Source organism: Malaclemys terrapin, chromosome 23, assembly GCF_027887155.1.
Source record: "Malaclemys terrapin pileata isolate rMalTer1 chromosome 23, rMalTer1.hap1, whole genome shotgun sequence".
In the NCBI taxonomy this organism is placed as follows: domain Eukaryota; kingdom Metazoa; phylum Chordata; order Testudines; family Emydidae; genus Malaclemys; species Malaclemys terrapin.
The window spans coordinates 11,849,341-11,862,735 of NC_071527.1; the positions used below are offsets into that span (position 1 = coordinate 11,849,341).

At 62.5% G+C, this 13,395-nt stretch overlaps 1 protein-coding gene across 4 annotated transcripts in view; it reads right to left on the reverse strand.

The window, feature by feature from the left end:
- Positions 1–13,395, reverse strand: part of CAMSAP3 (calmodulin regulated spectrin associated protein family member 3) — a 35,794-nt gene that overhangs the window by 16,827 nt on the left and 5,572 nt on the right. For all 4 annotated transcript variants that reach the window (XM_054012601.1, XM_054012599.1, XM_054012600.1 and 1 more), the window contains exons 2-4: positions 5,646–5,911; positions 408–542; positions 40–138 (exon numbers count right to left, since the gene is read on the reverse strand). In XM_054012601.1, coding sequence (XP_053868576.1) covers positions 40–138; positions 408–542; positions 5,646–5,911 — 500 coding nt within the window. The remainder of the gene's footprint in view (positions 1–39; positions 139–407; positions 543–5,645; positions 5,912–13,395) is intronic.

Sequence of the window (13,395 nt, forward strand, 5' to 3'; positions counted from 1 at the left end):
CCCATAGGAAGACCTCCGCACAGTGCTAGACAGACCCACCTTGGGGCCGCTTGCTGGGGACTGGCCCTGGCCCTCTGTGCCAGGCGCTGGCTGCTGCGAGCCCTCACGCTCTGTGCTCTCCTGCAGCTTGCGGTTCACCTGTGGGGGACAGGGACAGGGACAGGTTAGTCTGTGCTGGGGCAGGGAGAGCCCCCCAGCCTGGAGAGAGCCCCTCCCCCACTGCTGCAGGAAGAGGGCAGCTCGGCATGGGCTTGAGGGCCAGAGTCTCTAGGGTGGCAGGAGACCACTCCCTGTGTCAGATGGGGGCTCCCACTCAGAGCAGTGTCTGGGGAACAAGCATCCCAAAGCTAGAGGGCACCAGGGGCCATGGCTCCCCCCACAGTTCCCCCAACATCCCACCATCGTACCGTGTCCACCCAGCAGAGGAGCTTCTGCTCCCAGGAGCTGGCGCCAAGGTCGGTGCCAGGGGGGGCACTCAGTGAGTGGGTGGATTCCACAGCAAAGGCTATCATCAGGGAGTCGATCACTGCCAGGTGTGCGCCCTGCAAGGAGAATGGACCATCAGACACTGCCCCTGAGACCCCATCACCAGCCCCGCCCCCCCCCCATGCTACCCTGCCCCAGCTTCCCATGGAGAGACAGGACTGTCAGACACATCCTCACCTGCCATGCATCCCAACCCCATGACCCAGTCCAGAGAGCACACCCTATGCCAGGCCCACACCTGGGCCCAACCCAGAGATTCCCCCACATGCCCTGCCACAAGAAGGGACTGACACTCCCCCACCCCCCGCCATCAACCCTGCACCCCAGACACCCCTCACCGCCCACTGACAACACCCTGCAGGGAGAAGGGACCATCAGACACCACACTCACCAGATACACCCCCAACACACACCCCTGCCAACCCTGTGCCTTGGCAAAACCTAGAGACCCCCACAGGCCCTGTGGGGAAAAAGGTCTGTCAGGCACTGCCCTTTGCAGCCTCACTCCCCTCAACTCCATGGCCTTGCCCAGCCTAGAGACCCCACCCCGCAAAGAGCCACTGCCAACCCCACACCAGCCAAGACACTCATCCCCATGAACCCAAACAGCCTGATGCCCGCCCTCCCATGGGCACAAGACCCCTGATTTACACCCGCCTGGGGCACCGGGGCGGGGGCAAAGAGGGTTTTGGGTGAACACATGAGAGGTACCCCCCACCCCCTGCCACAGAAGCCACCCTTGGCCCCAACACTGGCACGCTGCAGGCTCAGCTTGGCCAGCGAGTTGTCAGCCCAGGCCCTTGGTATTTGAACGGGCCCTGCACCAGGCTTATCGCTAGCCACAGGGCCTCCATTCCCCAGTTAGGGCAGCCCCCAAGGTTCACCCCATAGGCACTGCCCACAGTCAGAGAGCAGGACATGCACCCCAGCCCAGGGAGGGGAGCAAACAAATACTCTTAAGAGCCAGAGGGAGGGAGCCCCATATTCTCTCCCCCCCGCCCCCCGCCAGGGCCAGGACCAGGGCTGGGAGCAGCCAAGGATACCTGCAGCCACAGGCCTCAAGGTGCCTGCAGAGGGGCTGGGGGCCTCTGACAAGTCAGCACCAAGGGTCAGGAAGGCTCAAGAGAGGAGAGCGAGAGGGTTAATGGCCCCAAGCCAGCTGGGTCCATACAGATACTAGAGCTCCAGGGCATTGCTGTCGGGCTCAGCCCAGACGTGGACCTCAGTGCTGGGGCAGGGCCTGCAGGTAACCCATGCCATGGCAGCACCAGGCCCACTGAACTTAGGCTGTAGGGCCTGGCACCACGACAAGCTTACATACCTTGGGGAAGGCAATGGCAGCTCTGAGGGAGCAAGGCCTAATGGTTACAGCAGGAGACTGGCACCAGGACGCCTAGGTTCCATTCCCAGCTCTTAGAGTAGTAGGGTCCAGTGGTTTGAGCAGGGGAGTCAAGACTGGGTTCTGCCCCTGACTGGCTGTGTCCCCTCAGGCAAACCCTTTCAGCCTCCGTGCCTCAGTTTCCCCCTCATCAACTAGTGACTCTTTCCCCTCCCCAGGAGAGTGACATGCCCAGCCCGACTAGGTGAGACTTCCACCAGGCCCCCTCAGAGTGGGGCGACTTCCCCATAACCTGGCAGGGACTGATCAAGACATGCATCCACCCCACCCCCTCCCCTCATTGGAGCACAGGGAACCTGGGGCTACATTCTCAGGAGCTGATGGTGAAAGCAGAGCCCGGGGTGAGGGGCAGGGCTGAGGGCAACAGGGCTCCCCAGCACCATGGGGCTGTTGGACGAGCCAGCTGGAGCCATTAATATGAACCTGTGAGAGTGAGGGGGTGGGAGGGCAGGGCCCCACCAGGGCTGGGCTGACAGGGTCCCAGGGTTCATGCCAGTGCCACTTCCTCTGCCTGAGGTCTCCCATGTGCCCCAGGAGCAGGGTCCCAGCCCCCTCTGCTCTGCCGGACAAGGGTAATAGGATCCTCCCACAAGCCAATTATCCCTGCACAGATCCCCTGGCATCCCATTGTGGCTAATGTTTAACCCGATTAGTGCAGCTCCGACCCTGGTACCAGAGCTCCCAGCTCCTCTCCCTCCCCAGCCTGGGAGGGATCCGGCTGGCTGTTGCCTAACACAGCAGCTCGTCAATCATTAACACGAGCCCATCCCCCATAGGCCAGGCACGGGCACCAGCCTGGGTGTGACAGAGGCCCCGATGGCAGGGCCCACACCAAGCCTAGAGACTCCAGTGTGCATTGGGCTCCCCTCTTCCTATCTGGACAGATCGTATGGCCCTCATCCCCCACCCGGGGGGGGGGGGGGGGGCAGGGGTGGATCCCAGACACAGGAGGCAGCTCAAGTCAAGGTCCCTGGAGAACTGTGTCAGACGGAGCCTGCCCTGAAACCCCCAGCTGGGGGAAGAATCCCAAATTCGCCAGGCCTGGGCTGTGCAGGGGCAAATTAGGGGTGTTATGCCAGTATCGCCTAAGGAGCTGCCTAGGGCAGAACCACGGGGCATGGGACAGGCAGTGGGGAGCACAAGGAGCACTCGCTTTCCTGAAGAAGGCAGCCCAAGAAGGGTTTCTTGTGTGTATCCGGGGGTTAGGCTCTCCGCTTTCCCTGGCCTAGACTGACTGGGGCGGGCGGGGGGGAGAAGAAGGGGCTTTTCTGACAGGGATTTGGACTGGAGGAAACACCAGCTGGGTAACAGAGATCAACCCCAGTTAGCCTGCAGAACTGCCTGCCACTGGATCTCCAGGAGGGTCCGAGAAGGAGCCAGATGTTTTCCATCCGCAGTGGGACAGTGTCAGCTCCATTAGCTGGGGGAGATACTCACAAAGGTCATAAACTTTCACACCCACTTAAGGCAATTCCAGCCCCAACCTCCGGCTGAGTCCCCAACAGGGAGAGAATTTCCTCCCATGCAAGATGTAAAGAGCCCCCTGCCAATGAGGGGTCTGTCACTGGCCAGCAGCAGCCACCAGGGACCAGAGGCACGATTGCTGTGGCAGAGGTGGAGAGTCTGCGCTAGAAGGACACGCTGATCAGCCCTCACAGCCAGGGCCACTGGGCCAATGCCCTCTCTAGCCTCGGCTACGCAGTGGGGGAGGGGATGACAGACCAGTGCAGTCTTGCTGGGCAGACGGGCCCCTCCAGCCCTGTGGGATTTAGAGATGGGGATTACAGTACCATGGCAGCAGGGGCCTGGCAAGGCTCCCGCGAGGATGGGGAGCAGTGCCTGCTCGGACAGCGATGGGGAGCCAGGCCAGGGTGCAGGGACCTGGGGCAGCCTGGCCAGCTGGCACAGCAGCTGGCATTGAAGGGAGTCATTCTCCCTCCCCACAGCCACGGAGCCAAAGCCAGGCAGGACTGGGACACTCTTGGCAGGTTCATGCCCTGATAGCGCCCCTAGAGGCTGGGCTAGACAGCTGGGAACCGCAGCCGTCCGCCTCCCCAAAAGTCCCCTGCCAGGAAGCCCAGCCCGAAGGGCAAGGGAGCCCTGCCCCGAGCTGCCCACTCCTGGGAGGCAGGGCTGAAGCAGGCTCCTCCAGCCCATACTCCATCACCCCTCCCTCCCAGCGGGGCTGCTCCCTACTGCCCCATCCCAGCAATCAGCCCAGCCTGGCTATCGACCCTGCGCCGCAACTGGGCACCCCCGCGGGGTCTGTGGAGCAGCCCTGCTGGGAGGGGGAAGCCAAAAAGGGCCCAGTGTCCCCCTGCCCATACCCCAGCTCTCCCAGGGTGCCCACCCCCATCTGCAGGGGTTGCAGGTCCCAGAAGCATCAGGCCTCGAGACAGGCACCAGGAGCCCAGGACTTGGTGCCGCCACTGAGCACCACCCATACCCTCCCAGGGCAGCCCAGCTACCAAGGAACCCTGCTGGGGGCACACGGGAGATTCCCCCCCCCCCCGCCTCCACCTAGAGCTGTGTGTGGCCCAGAGAACTGGGTTGTGCCCTCACCGTGCCCTGCATGGACGCTCCCCCCGGGGCTCTGAACCAGCCGTGGCTCTCTATATATAGCATACACACCCCACTCCCAGCCTGAACCAGAGCCCTACAGCCAGATCACCAGGGCAGCATTAATAGCAATCCGAGAGCAGCTCACCACGCCAACAGCTGGGCCCCCGACCGCCCCACACAGGCGGGTTTCTAATCTCCAGGCTACAGGAGCATACCCCCTCCCCGCAAGATCACCCCTGGATTTAAGCAGGCTGGCGAGACCCTCCCCCCACAGCCTCTGGGACTTATCCAGCCCAGACAGCAGCTGCTCCCAGCAGAGCTGACCTGACTTCCCAGAGCCCCTGGCTAGTGCCACCTTGGGGCCCCCAGTCAGGAGCCCTGTGCTCTCACACACACACACCTCCAGACAGCAGCCCCCTCTACCTTTTACACCTGGACACCCAGCAACTTGGCCCAGCCTGAGGAGGGGAGGGGGCCCCTCTCTGGGTTTGAAAGTTCCCCCCCTCAGCACACACAGCAGGCAGGGCCCCCAGCTCAGCACCCAGCCTGCAGATAGGTCCCTCCCCGCCCCCCCCCGCCACCCCCATGGTGGTTCAGGTGTCAGCCAGGATCCCAGCTCGTAAAGGCCCCACCCTGACGCCAATGCACTTCCCAGACCTGTGCCCAGTGCCTGCAGGGGGAGGCGGCAGCCAGGATGGGCAGAGAGGGGGGGCAGACCTGCCTAATCCAGGGTGCCTGCTCCCTCCCACCAAAAAATGCATCAGCCTCCCCCAGTGCTGGGCTCATGCCCTTCCCCATAAGAAGCCTACTCCAAGGGGCACCACATCTCCCACTCCCTGCCCTGGCAGCATCTGCCCCTTCCAATGCCCAGCCTGGGCCCCAAGCACCCTCCAGCCTCAGCCAGCCAAGGCCCCACTGGGCACCTCCCACAACCATGCACTGTCCTGGGTGTCCAGGCACCTGCCACCACAGGACACTCCGCAGCAGAGGCTCCCTCTCCACACAATACATAGAAAAATCCCTGGAGAGGACATACCCGCACACAGGGAGACACCCCAGGGGCAAGGGGCAGTCTGGAAGCTGCCCCCCCCCCAGGCTCTTTGGAGGACCCTAGACAGACACCCCCCCCCCACATTACTGCACTGGAACATGCACCCCTGAAGCAGTCACCAGACAGTCCCTCCACCCTGGCCCTTACCATCTTGATGGGTTTCTGGCGCAGGTCGGCCTCCTTGACGGCCTTGTCCTGGTAGGTGGGGGCCAGGCCACGGCGCCCCAGCAGCGCCAGCAGGGCAGCGTTGTCCTTGGGGGCGGACGCGGCCGCATCGTCAGGGGGCAGCACCTGGCGGCAGGCCCGGCAGTAAATGTCTGAGGAGAGCAGCAGGCGTGTCACGGGCGGCTTGATGTGCTCCTGCTCGTATTGGTCTGTGTAGAAGGGGTCGCGCAGCTCCTCCGGCACGTTCTCTGCAAGAAGAAGGGGGTGAGGAGCTGCTGAGGGGCCCCTCACTCACCCAAAATCCCCACAGATCTCCCATGGCTCCCCATTCACCCAGAACACCTCACTAACTATCCCCCAACAGCCCCTAACAGCTCCCCCATGTCCCAAATGGTCCACCCCATTCACAGCCTCTTGAATCCCCATGGCCTCTCTCTTCCCCCACCCCAATTCCCATGGCCCTCTTTCCCTCCAGAGTCCCACTCTGAGCCCTCCACTCACCAAGCCCCAAAACTCCCCCCAGGATACATTCCCCCTATAGGGACTCTGGAGAAGGAACCGATTTCCTCCATCACTCAGTGCTAGAAAAGGGGACCCCCAGCCCCTGTGGGGCCCCACAGCAGCAAACCTGGCTCCCACCCTGATTCCCAGCTCCCAGACAGGAGCTGCCCCCGCCCCCCACATGGCGCCTGTACAGACACGTCCTGGGGTATGAGAAGCAGGGGCCGACATGTCTTCCCATGGGCCATGGCCCTGCTGCCTCCCTCGCCCAGAGCTGCCAGGCATCAGGTGGAGGCGGATGGAGCCGACAGGGTTCCCAGGCATGGGGAGGGGCGAGCAGGTGCATCAGGATGGGGGGGGGTCACTCCCGGGGGCAGGAGGGGCATAGCAGCCAGCATGAGACAGAGCACAGGGGGATGATCCCAACTATCGCAACCCCCCAGAGCGCACCCACACCCCAGCCAGCCCCTCCAGCAACAGGGAGCCCCAGGACAACCAGAGTTTTTGGCTTCCCCTCAAACAGCAGCCAGGAGAGACTGCAGACAGACAGCCCAGCTCCCCCCCACCCCCACGTCTATGGCCTGGCAAGGGCCCTGTCCCACTCCAGCCCCACCCCCCACCACTGCCCATGGACTGGTGAAGGCCCTGTCCCATGGTAGCCAGGCACTCAGTAGCTCTGGGGTAGCTGGCTGGGCCACAGCCCAGCTTGGGTTTGTGCTGGGACCACACAAACATGGCCTCCAGGGCTTGGAGCTGGAACAGGGAGGGTCCCAGCTGTGGCCCATCCAGGTTCCTTCATTCCCTAGCCCTGGGGGATCCCTGCACTGGCGCCTGGGAGCCCAGAATCCTCCCAGCCCTCTCTGCCCCTCATCCCAATCCCTCAGAGAGCAGTGCTGACAGGACCAGCCAGGGCTCAGAGCCTCCCACCCAGCCGCTTCCCCTCCATGACTCTCCATATCTCATCCCCTGCACAATAGCCATTGACCTCCTTCCCCTCCATTAACCCCTGCCGTGCCAGCCCACTCCCACCCCCATGTAGTTGACCCCTGTGCTGTGGCAGGGAAGAAGAAGGGTGGGTCACTAACCAGAGACCTCATAGCTACACAAGACCTCCCATCCTAGTGTCACCTGCCTCCCCAGCATGGCCTCCAACCTCTCTCAGTGCACTGCGTCCGAGCGCAGAGATGATGCGATGCGGCAGACTGGCTGAGGTGGAACCCACTCCACACCCTGCCAGACCGGGTCCCTGCCCAACTACAGGAGAATCCCCACTAGCAGTGCAGGGGCAATGACACCACTGGGCTGATCCAGCCCTCCCACTGCCAGTCCAGTCACCGCAAGGTGGGCTCCGCCAAGACTGAGACAGGCTCAGCTGGGACCCAGTGACAGGCAGCACACTCTCCCAGGAGGGGCTGAGACCCACTTCCCTGCGCTGGTCCAGCCTCCCACTTTGCTCCCCCAGGGGGGGGGGGGGGGGGAGGGGGGAGGGGAAATAAGTTCAACTCTAACACTTCCATGTGCTGCCATCTTGAATCTCACTATGGCAGGCCATGAGGGAGTCAAGAGCTCCCAGCCATTGCTGAGGGGTGGCTGGAGGCACCAATTCCAGAGTCTTGTGCCACCCCATCCCCAACAGCAGGACTGAGCCAGCACCCCTAGCCCCTCCTAGCAGAGTGCCCCGGACGGCAGGCAGAAGCGGCAGCCAGTCACCTTCTTAGGAGGCCCCACAGCTGCTAGGAACAATTCCTTTGCACCAGCCTGATCTGGGGCACTTTGGGGTGCCCCCCCTTGCTGGCCATGGAGCTGGTACAATGCCCCCCCCCCCCCACACACACACACACACACACCCATGCAGCACTCGGGGGTTAGTCTTTGCCATGATGGCACATGCATTCCAGGTGCTCCTGACTGGAACCCCTGCCCACTCTGCCATGGGCACCCCCAGTGCAGGCACCACCTGGCTCCCCACACCATGAGTTACCCCCCTCCCCCCAAGAGATGGGGTGCCAGGATCTCTCACACCTCCTGCAACGTAATCCCCAGGCAGGAGCCATTACGGTGGAAGGGAAACCGGCCAGGCCGGCTGCTCCTGGCCCTGGGCCCAGCCCCAGCAGACTTGTTGGTGTTACCCCACAGCCCCACACTGGGAACTCGCAGGACAGATCCTGGAGCCAGGGGAACTTACCTGGGGGTACAGTTTCCAGGGAGGCAGCACCTCAAGCCCCATCCCCTTCTGGGGGGGGCTGCTGGTGGAGAGCATCAGGGAGGGGGCTCACCTCACTCACCCCAGGCTAACCAAGGTGCAGAGGGAATTCAGCCAGAACAGAGCCATTGGGATTAATGGAACCTGGGTGCAGAGGTCACTGTGCCAGCCCCCCGCCACCGATGGCTACTGGGGCAGGGGAATCACAGCTGGGCGCAGAGACACCAGCCCCATACTAGGGGGAAATGGGACTGATCAATAACCCAGATAGTGCCACAGCTCCCACCAGCTTTAGCAGGTTGTTCTCAATAGGGCAGTATGGGAGCCAGGACTCCTGGGTTCCATTGCCAGCTCTGGGAGGGGAGTGGGATCTAATGGGTTAGAGCAGGGGAGCTGGGTATCAGGACTCCTGGGTTCTCTCCCTGGCTCTGCCCCACTTACTGCTAATGACCCCGACATTTATGTCCAAGGTAACATAAGGGGGGCAGGGCACAAACACCCCTTACAGTCCCCTCTCCCGCCCACACAAAGGGGCAGGAAGGGATGGGTCCTCTTGCTGCTGTTTTCTATGCAGAAAGGATGTAAAACATGAGATTTGTGCATCAGCTCCCACACCGCCACGCACATGCACGCGCACACACACACACACACGGGGGGGGGGGGACATTCCTGAGCGGGGAGAGCGCCCCCCACCCCCAGGGAACAGGTGGAGCAGCCCACACGGCTGAGTCAGCATCACCTGACAGCAGAGTCCCTGCTGCACACGGGACTTGCGGCTCCAGCACGGAGACACCACACCCCCCGTGGCACCATGCCCACGACATCCGCCCGCCCCTCCAGCGCCCTACGCTGGGAACAGCCAGATCCCAGGACGGGGTGGGGGTAGTGTGGGTGCAGACACCCCAGCCCCCCGGGCATAGCTACGTGGCCCCGGCTTAGCACATCGGGGCCCAGCTCCGCTACACATCACACGCCCCAGCAGTATCTCTGCTCTGGAGCAAGGAGCTGTGTGCGGGACTGACAGGAGGAAGGAGCAGACTGGGATTAAGGGGCCCTGGCTGGGATAGCGGGGGGCTGCACTGGTTCCCAAGCAGCTCCTGATGTTTGAGATTGGCAGATCCCAGCTCAGGGGGGCAGAGTGGTGACGGGCAGTCTCGGGGAAGGAGACCAGGCCTGGGACAGCCACAGCAATATGCCCTGACACACGGCCCCTGGGACCCCACTGAGGCTGGGTGAGTGGCAGGAATCAACACAAAGGGCCTGCGTGACAGAGCTGGGGGGCTGGAGTGCGCAGCCCTGCTCCTGCCCCTTGGGGTGACTGGCCAGTAGTTCCCTATGCTGACCTCAGCAGGAACCCACTAGCTGCGGGGCTCCAATAACAGCCCCCAAGAGATCAGTGCGGAGCTGCCAACAGCAGCAGAGAAACAAGGGCCCAAACCTGGGGAGTCAGGACTCCTGGGTTCTCTGGGAGCCCTGCCCCCTGCCACCAGGGCAGCTGCCACATCCCACCCCAGAAGCGGCTGCCTCCCTGCCCCGGGAGCTCCATGCTGGTGCTACCAGCCCTGGCGACACAAGCCAATGAGCTAATCCCAGCCCGCTGCTTGAGCCGCTTATCTGGGCAAGGCTGTGAGGAGAACGCGGCAGCGCTGGGTGGGCGCCAGGCCTCCCTCGCCCCCGGGGAGCCTGCCCGGCTTTATCTCGGATAAGCACAGCTGGGAAGCAGCCCCTCCCCCAGCCTGCCATGCGTACAGAGGGGAGCCACGCACATTCAGCTGCCCAGAGGTGGGAGCTGGGGAACTGGGCCTGGCACTGCCCTCACCCCACACAGAGCACTCCCTGCACCCCAAACACCCGCTCTCTGCTGCGGTGGGCAGAACTGCTCTGAGCAGCGGGAGGGAATCCTGGAGGGAGGCCGGGGGGTGTGAAGGGAACAGTCTCCAAGGCCCCAACATCTCTCAGGCACCAACCCAGGGCACACTAGCCTCATCTGCAGAGTCCCCAGGCTGGGCCAGCCTGCAGTGGGAGCTGGGACCAGGGCACGGTGCCACCCGGCCTCCTGGAGACCATGAGGCAGGGACACAGTCCCCAGTGTGTGCCCGGAGCTGGGCCCAGCCCCTGGGGCCTGATGTCAGGGATCCCTGCAGAGCCTCCACCCGGCTCCCACAGCTGGAGGAGGCTGATAGGCTCCAAGGCCAGAAGGGACCACTGTGATCATCCAGACTGACCTCCCGGATAGCCTGCCCGGTTCATTCCCCCGCAGGCTAGAGCAGGGTGGAAAGAGAAAGGGCCAGTCTTGCTATAACAGCCAGCAGCAACAGAGAATCCCCCACGCCCCGGGGGAGCTGGTCCCTCCCTGGTAAAAACATGCACCTTATTCCCAGGCTGAACTTGTCCCGCTTCAGCCTGGCTCGGGGCAGGCCTTTGTCTCCTAGACGATGAGCCCCTCGGCCAACAGCGGTTCCCCACATAAGAACTCAAGACTGGGATCAAGTCACCCCCCTTAACCTTCTCATTGTTTAACTAAATTGAACTCCTAGAGTCTATCACCACTGGGCACCCCCTGAGGCTCCCCTCACATGGGGCAGGAGGCACTGTCACAAGCAGACACCCACAGACTGGTCTTCCCCCCTCCCCCGGCTCACCCTAGCTCCAAAGCGCTGGGACCTGCAGCCACCACCGCAGCATATCTCCATCACCAAATAAGAGCCCATGCTGTGCACGCCAACAGGCAGAGCTGCACAGGACACGAAGGCCCCTGCACGCACCCTCCCAGCAACTCAGGGCCAGCCCCTGGCCATGTCCTGGAGATGGCAGCCCATGTTCCTGCTCCAGAGGTGCCAATGCCTCACGTGCAGCCAGGCCCAGAGAAAGGCCCCAATCCTGGGGCCGTGAGCATTGCTGCCAAGGGGGATTCTTGACCTACATGTTGCCCCCATCTCCACAGGCAGGCTCCAGGGAAGGGCACAGACCGTACTGAATCCCATGCCCAGCTGCTGGCCTGGTCACTCATAGGGCATGCCACTGGCAGGGAGACCCACACAGCACCTGCACCCAGGACATGCCACCAGCTTCATGGTGGGAACGCTTGCACACTCATCCAATCAGGCAATGGGAATACTATTGTGTGACTTTCCCGACCAATCAGCCAACACCGCTTCAGCAGCGTGCGCAGCCAGGGGCCCCAAACACAAGCACAGACCGGACTGGCTGGTAACGTGGCACCGAGCGGGATGGGCACGGCACAGCCTCCATGCCCTAGCCAGGAAAGCAGCAGCCTCCCACAGGGCACCAGCAGCCCCTTTCATTCTCCCCAGCACCCAAGAGGCCCCTATCCCACCTCACCCACCATCATCAGGCGAGTCCTTGGGTGCTGAAATGGGGATAATGGTAACTGACTGGGAGACCAGCACAGAGGGGGTGTTTAGACACATGCCTAACTCCCAACCCCCCCACTCTAACCCACTAGACAATGCCCTGCCCCCACCACACCAGCCAGAACACCTCCCAGCACAGCTTCCCCATGAGATGCCAGCTTCTCCGCCCCACAGGAGGCATATGCAGGTGCCGGAGGAACCACGGCACGAGACCGGGGGCCTGCACAGATGCACATGATGTGAAACACCCAGCCGCTTGGCAGGAGCCAGGCTTGAAACTCAGCTGCAAGGGAGGGACATGGCCCCTGGAGACAACGGGTCCCAACACGCCGTGCCACATGATGGCTGAGGGCCAGGTGCAGCAGGGCCTGCTGGGGCCTGTAGTCCATGCAGCACATGAGTGTCTGGAACGATGTTAGCTGAGGTAAGAAAGGGGCACATCCCTCCTGACTCCAGTGTATTAGGGCATCAGCTGAGCCTCAGTGACGGGGGAGGAGATCAGGAAGGAAATCTCCCAAGCTGGGATGGGCTGGCACAGTCCAGACATGGGCCTGGGGAAGGAGAAGTCACCCCCTGCCCCCACCTCCCAGCAGGGCCTGCTCAGAGCTGGGAGCTCAGGCTGCAGGAACCAGCAGGCTGTGCTAGGAGTGGGGGCAGCAGCTGGGAACCAAGAACTGGAGGTGGCTCCAGCAAATAGGAGGTGTGGGCAACCGGAGGCAGAGGGCACAGTGACCGTGGAGGCCCAGGGGTTAAGGCAGCACCAGGACTAATTGAGAGCTGTTGCACATGGCTTATATTTTTCTCTAATCCTGGCTGGTTAGCCGAGTGGCTCTCCATTCCTCCACCCGCCCACAAGGAGGTCATTGCCAAGAAGCCAGCACCCTGTAGCCCCCTAGAGCCAGCAGCCTGGGGCAGGGGATTGCTGGGAGACAAGGCTGACAGGGCCTGTCTACACTAGGCAAGGAGAAGCTGCAACAAGCCACTCCATGCAGTGCCTGCACAGCTGTCCCCAGTGGGGTCCCAGGCCAGCTCCAAATAAGGGGACTGCCCATCCCTAATGGGGCAAGACAGTCCTGTACATTTCAAGTCCTGGCCCTGGGCTAAATGACTCTTGGATAGCATTTATCCCAGATTCCCTGTGGAACCGCTCTGCACCTGCCTGATGCTCGGGGGCCAGCACCAGCCTCTTCCTGGTGGGGTGAAGGACCTGAGGTGGGTTTTTGCCCCACATTGCCATGAGGCCTCACCCCCTGCTCCTCCTCTTCCCCCCCCAGAGGCCCCATTCTTGGCCAGGCCAGAAGCCAGAGTTGGGCAGTAGTAAAAGCCACTCAGGGAGTCTGGGCCACTGTGGGGAGCCCCAGACCCTGCACCTGGGGGAGGGACATGGGCCCAGAGCCTCCCTAGTAGAGAAGGGCAGCACCTCCCATTGGGGAGGTACCCTGAGCCCTGCTCCCCATTGGAGATCCAGGATCCCAGAATGCACTGCTGCAGCCATTGCCAGGGCACTGGGACATCACAAGGGAATGAAGGACCATTGGGATCTCCTGTACAGCACAGGCCAGAGACCTGTCCCAAGCTAATTCCTAGAGCAGAGCTTTGAGAAAAAACTCCAATCTTCATCTCAAAATAGTCAGTGACGGAGAATCCACCACAA